Source organism: Berghia stephanieae, chromosome 5 (assembly GCF_034508935.2).
Source record: "Berghia stephanieae isolate SIO BIC M18660-M18661 chromosome 5, UCSD_Bste_1.3, whole genome shotgun sequence".
Taxonomy (NCBI): domain Eukaryota; kingdom Metazoa; phylum Mollusca; class Gastropoda; order Nudibranchia; family Aeolidiidae; genus Berghia; species Berghia stephanieae.
This window is the reverse complement of record NC_088364.1, coordinates 21,061,464-21,067,463: the sequence shown is the minus strand read 5'-3', so window position 1 is coordinate 21,067,463 and position 6,000 is coordinate 21,061,464. Positions and strand designations below refer to the sequence as shown.

Here is a 6,000-nt window from a genome sequence, read left to right as displayed (position 1 = left end):
ATACATCCAAAACAGAATACATGACTAACAATACACAACAAAGAGATGATTTACAAGGAAAAATATATCATCTCTCAAAACTAATACTAAACATTTGACTGTTTCCCTCTCAGCTACGACTCTGGCAAGGGTCAGGACAAAACCAAGCAATCTCATTTCATGACAAAGACAGAAAGCAACACAGAAAACAGATATTAGGGGATAGAACATAACAAGAAACCTCCTGTCCACCATGGAGGTCAAAGGACTCCCCCCCATAATCTCTCATTTTCGAAATATCATTTTCTGGTTTACTTTGTCCTGCAACACAAAACAATACCAGCAACAACAGCAATAACAATGATAATAATAATAATAATAATAATAATAATAATAATAATAATAATAATAATAATAATAATAATAATAATAATAATAATAATGATGATGATGATAATGATGGTGATGAAGACGAAGTCAACGATATGATAATGAGGAGGAGGAGGAGGAGGTAGCTTTTTTAACCAATGGAAATACTTGTTTATTTGCGATTTTATTGTGGTCATAAGAGATAAGAACATCGACTTAAGCACTAAAGCAACATCAACTTATTGGGAGTGTTGCATTTTTTTATTTTTTTTTAATAATGTTATATAGGAAGATGGGGGAAGGACCAAGAACTTGGGTAAAAATCGACTTAGGCAATGTCGACGTATAAGAGTGCATGTATAGGTATAGGTAATAAACAAAAATGAACTATACTTATAGTTATAGTGTAGAAAGCTGATTTCAAAGGATAAAATATCATCTTCTCCATTTGAATGCCCTCCCTTAAGAAAAGACTCAGTTACATGGAAAGGACAAATGATATGAGAACATAAAAGAAATAACAAGGGTTTGGAACAATTTAGCCCCAACAAGTCAGGATGGCATTCCCCTGCACTGCCCTGAGGGGAATGCTATCCGCCGTTGGCCACAATGAGAAACCACAGCAAACTGGTTTTGTTTATGTTTTTAAGGGTTTTACAGCGCTTGCAACTCATTAAGGTCATGATATCAGCACCAGTATCGCAGCCTTGGGAGTAAAATTAAATTCAAAAATTAATAATCATTTTTTAAATTTAATTGACAAAAAAAAAATAAAAAGCTTGAACAATCTTCACTCTTAGTTTTATGAGAAGGGCAAACAGGACAGCTAATGACTATAGCATTACAAATTTTTATAAGTCCTTTAATGAAAATCTCAGAGAAAATTAAGTTATTATATTCTGAAAGCAATAAAAGCACCAAAATGAAAATAAGATAGTGAATGACATTGTATGTGTATATAAAACAGTGAGGTAAACTTATACATAAAAATTGTAAATGAAAATAATAGCTGTAAATATCAATATGAAGAAGAAAAAAAATGGCACAAACATGTTCTTTTTGTTTTGTTTGTTTTTAGGGTTTTTACGGTGGTGGCGACACTTGTAGGTCATTTCAGAGTCAGTAAAAATTAAAATGATTGGGATAAAGTTGTCGACCTAGAGTTAAAAGCACCCAAAAAAGAAAAGGAAGACATAGGGGACTAGTTCATACAGGAACAGATGACTCAATGACTTGTCCGTCAATGTGCCAACCAAGACAGACAGAAAGCAATTGGAAAACAAATATAGGGGTATAGAAGACACAGCAAGTACCTCACTGCCCACTTGGGAGGTAAGGAACCTCACCCAGAGTTCAAATAGGGAAAAGGTATAGATTCTAAGAGCACACTATCCTATTAGTGTACTTAGTTTGAGATCACCAAAATGTCTCATCCTGACACAAGCACACGTCCCACTATGAGGAACATATTTAAATGTTTACAAATAACAAATATATATGTAAAACAAAAGTACAGTCCACTCCGGATATTCCAGTCTAGAAAACAGGTAGATAATGACAGTTGTAAGGAGAGACTGAGCAATATCCTTTGTTTTGGGATTGAAAAGTGAGCATTGGTCAGCTTATTATCTCTTTTGACTCTAACGAATATTGAGAACAAAAGAGTGAAAGTTAATCCAATCTGAATAAGTAATCCAATCTGAATAAGATGGCTTGCATCAAAGCTGCTTTTGCTTGTCAAAATCTATACAGGGCTGCCACATCGTTTTTGTTTCAACCAAATTGCTCACTGTGATGGACTAAGAACAGTGTTTACAACACAAAAGTTAAGTAGGAATTGGCCATTCGCTTCCCAAGTCTATGCTTTCCATTTTCTGAAAGCTTGCCCCTGTTTTCAACACCATGAGAATAGCTCCGTTGATTGAATCTTTCCTCTTTAGAAGTGAGAACAAACTGTCTACCACCATTGACACTCTGGTAAAATATGACATAACATAAACATGATACAACGTGATTTTGAATGCAGAAATATATATTGCATTATAATGGAATAACATCAAAATTCAATTTAAAGGGAGAGGCAATGGGCATAATGAAAAATCTAGTGTTTTGAAAGAGAATTTATCAAAGTTAATGTTCATTAAAAATTAAACATAAAGATCAGAGACCCCATTCTATAATTTCAAAAAAGGAGCAAAATAGTTGAAAAGGAGAAATAGTGCGCAACGCATAGAATTTCAAATAAATTGGCCTACACTGATGTTCTTAATTTTGTAACACCATAATTTTAGCTTATATCAAATTACTGGTTATATCAGTTACTCTAAAATATTTATCATTTGAGACCTTAAATCAAATTTCTTATCTCTAATGGCAGGTCAACAAACTTAAGGGATGGAGGATGAAAAGGGTGCTCTCATTGTTTGCCAAACTGAGCACCATGCCTTCTTGTCTGGCCTTCTTGGCAGCTTTGTCAACCTGCTCCTCAAATTTCCTCTTTTGAGAAGTTCTGATGGCTTCCATGAAGTCAATCCCAGCTTCACACTTCTAGTCTGCTCTCCCTCCTGCTTCTCCTAAAGTGACTGATAGTGAGAATAGGCAGACTTGTTTTGAATTGATGGTGTTTTTACACACCGTTTCTATGCAGCTCTGTTGGAGGTGCAGGTTAAAATACCGTTTTTTTAAAATGCATCTCCTTCAGAGGTGCATATTAACACAATGTTTTTATGCACCTCCATTGGGGTGTTGGTTAACACACGCTGTTTATACAGCCTATTTAATTATCAATTCAACCTCTGCTCTGTGTCATGGGTTTAAAACGAGTCAGAGGTGGCCCAAGAATTGCACTTGCTGCTGATCTTTACCCCCACTGTATTCTGTTGATGATATTCTCACTCCTTTCACGTATGTCATGGGTCATTTTCGACCATACATTATGATACATTTTCATGGTAAATATGTAGTAGTGGCAGGAATGATATCAGGGCAGTTGTGGTGATGTAGTCATTGTAATAGTACTGATGGTAGAAACGATGATGTGGAGGTAGTGGCTATACTTTTGGTGGTAGGGATGATAATGTAGTGGTGATTGTTGTAGTAGTGCGACTATAATGATGGTTCTCACATTAAAAGGTATGTGGCGGGCGATGTAGCCTACATTAAAAAGCAATCAGTCTCTACTGGATGTCTATTGTTTGTCTAACTGTATCACCTTTGGGCCTTTGGGGGTGTATTTTAAAACATCGTTTTTTATGCACCTCCGTTGGGGATAATGGATAACACAGTTCAGATGCACCTCCTTTGGAAGTTATATTAAAACATCGTTTTTTATGCACCTCCGTTTGGGGAAATAGATCATAACTTACACTTTAAAACAATTTTTCCATTTAGCCTATTTTATCTGGTATTTCCCTATTTGTTATCCGAATCCGTACTTGTTAAATAATATAATACAATATTCGTCCTCATATGTTTTCAGCGGAGGATAGACAGTATTGAAATGACAGATGAAATGGATGAAATGAGCAGACAACCTAGCAGCCAGGTGCCAGCGAACGAAATGATGATAGCGGAGGATTTTACTAGCTTTCGAGAGGATAGAGAATTCTGCTACATAGCAGAAGAGTAGGGTCTCTGAAAGATGTGATATGAAAGCAAAGACATTTTTTTAATACACAAAAAAAGGCAACAAAAAAAAAAACAACAACATTGAAGCTTATGCCAATAAGATTGTATAAACTGTAAACAAAAGAGGTGGATATATTCGCAACAGCTTTGGTTCAAGACAGAGATAAAAGTTTTCATATCAATAAAATGTTTTCAAGGAGAAAGCTTGTTTCTTTGTTAAAACAAAAAAGGAACTGCATGATATTCAATTCTTTTTTTTTTTAAACCGACAAGCAAAGTTTGTTTTGTTTTTTTTTTTATTTTGGTTGGTTCTTTTTTAAAATTTTATAAATTATGGTTGATGGTTTAAAAAAATAACAAAACTTGACGATGGTGATGTGATCCAGAAAAAGCAAAAAGTAGATTGACTCTTATCCCACTAGATTCGAGATTGTACTTTCAAAGTCATAAGGTCCATAAAGCCGAAGTTCATTTCAATGTCTATTCCATAAAATGGACAAAATGCTAATCTATAGCAAAGTACACTCTGCTAGATTTAAAATACCAAGCTACCAATTTATTGCTGAATGGTCAGAGGATGGTAAGAAAAAAAAGACAAAATCAGTGCATGAAATTGGTCTCTTTAATGTAAGAACTCTATTAAACTATTAGGACGCTCTTCGAAAGGACATCATTGTATCCAAAACAATTCAAGCAAGAGCAACTTTTCAATTCATACTACAAAAGCCAAAATAATCTCCTGCTTTAAATTGTGAAGTCATCAACTTACGGCATAGTCCGTGCCTTTCCAATATCTTTAAACCTAGAATAATCTTTGAGTCTGTCATCATCAAGTTGAGTGGTCAACGATGTTTTAACAGCATCTGGGCACAGCAAGGCGAATTCAATACCCATGTTGGATTCCAATCCCGGAGTCTCCTGCAATGATAAGAAAAAAGTGAATATATAAACAAACAAGCATAGCACCATTGAGTGACTATTTGTACCTCTAACAGTTTTAAAATTTCTACCATCATCTACAACCAGGTACATATCTGAGTCACGTAAGGGAATGTGTGTCAATTGCTTTACGTCACCTTGAAGACAAAATTTAGCCATCAGTGTCATATTGATTCACACAACACATTACATGAACTTTTTACAAGACGAGATACAAATCTGAAAAGTTGTGTATGAAGCAGTGCTAGATAAACAGAAAGAAAAAAAGAGGAAAAAATCATCCAAAAAAATAAGCCTGTCTTGACTGAGGATCAAACTTCAGATCTCCCGATTACTGGTCAGATGTGCTTCCATTACAACACAAAAGTTACTCGATAGTTGGGCCGACTTATTGCTTATATTCTTCACAAAGGGTACACACTTCCATTGTGAATCCTCGCTTTGTATCATATTAAACAAACATTGAACACAAAAGGACAAGAACAAAGACAAGTAAAGTAGCTCCATTTTTATTTGAAAATATACAAGTAACAAATTAGGGAGCAGGCACTGATGTAAGATTTATGTTACATTTGAAAAGGTGTGTTTGAAGCAGACAAAGCAGAAAGAAAAAGAAAAGAAAAAATCATCCCAAAAGATCAGCCTGCTTCAATTTGGGATCAAACCTCAGATTGCCAGTCAGATGGGCTACCATTACACCACAGAGATTACCCGATATAGTTGGGATGATTTATTGCTTTTATTCTTCACAAGGGTATGAGTTTCTGCTGTGAACCATCGCTTTGCATCATATTACACAAACACTGAACAAGAACGAAGACATGAATAGTTCCATTTTATTTTGGAACTATCAAAGAAGCCTGTTGATTTATATTCCTTGACTATTTTTTTTTTTGGGGTTAAAAAATGTCTCAATTTGTATAAAATGGCTCTACTGCTGTTTTTATCCATGGTGTATGGTCTATAAACCCTTTTGCAATTTTGGGCAGGTATTTCTAGGAGGTAGTTGGGGCTGAGTATGGATCCTGGTATTGTCACAGGCTAACTGTCAATCAAGTGTCATCAATCTAAATGAAGCAGAAATAT

General features: G+C 35.0%; 1 protein-coding gene across 4 annotated transcripts in view; it reads right to left on the bottom strand.

The window, feature by feature from the left end:
- Window positions 1-493: 493 nt before the first annotated feature.
- Window positions 494-6,000, bottom strand: part of LOC144972582 (15-hydroxyprostaglandin dehydrogenase [NAD(+)]-like) — a 36,144-nt gene continuing 30,637 nt past the window's right edge. For 3 of the 4 annotated variants that reach the window (XM_078913957.1, XM_078913959.1, XM_078913960.1), the window contains exons 7-8: window positions 4,745-4,893; window positions 1,405-2,322 (exon numbers count right to left, since the gene is read on the bottom strand). In XM_078913957.1, coding sequence (XP_078770083.1) covers window positions 2,175-2,322; window positions 4,745-4,893 — 297 coding nt within the window. In that variant the 3' untranslated portion in view covers window positions 1,405-2,174. Of the gene's footprint in view, window positions 2,323-4,744; window positions 4,894-6,000 lie in introns of all 4 variants that reach the window. The other variant, XM_078913958.1, reaches the window with a different exon arrangement.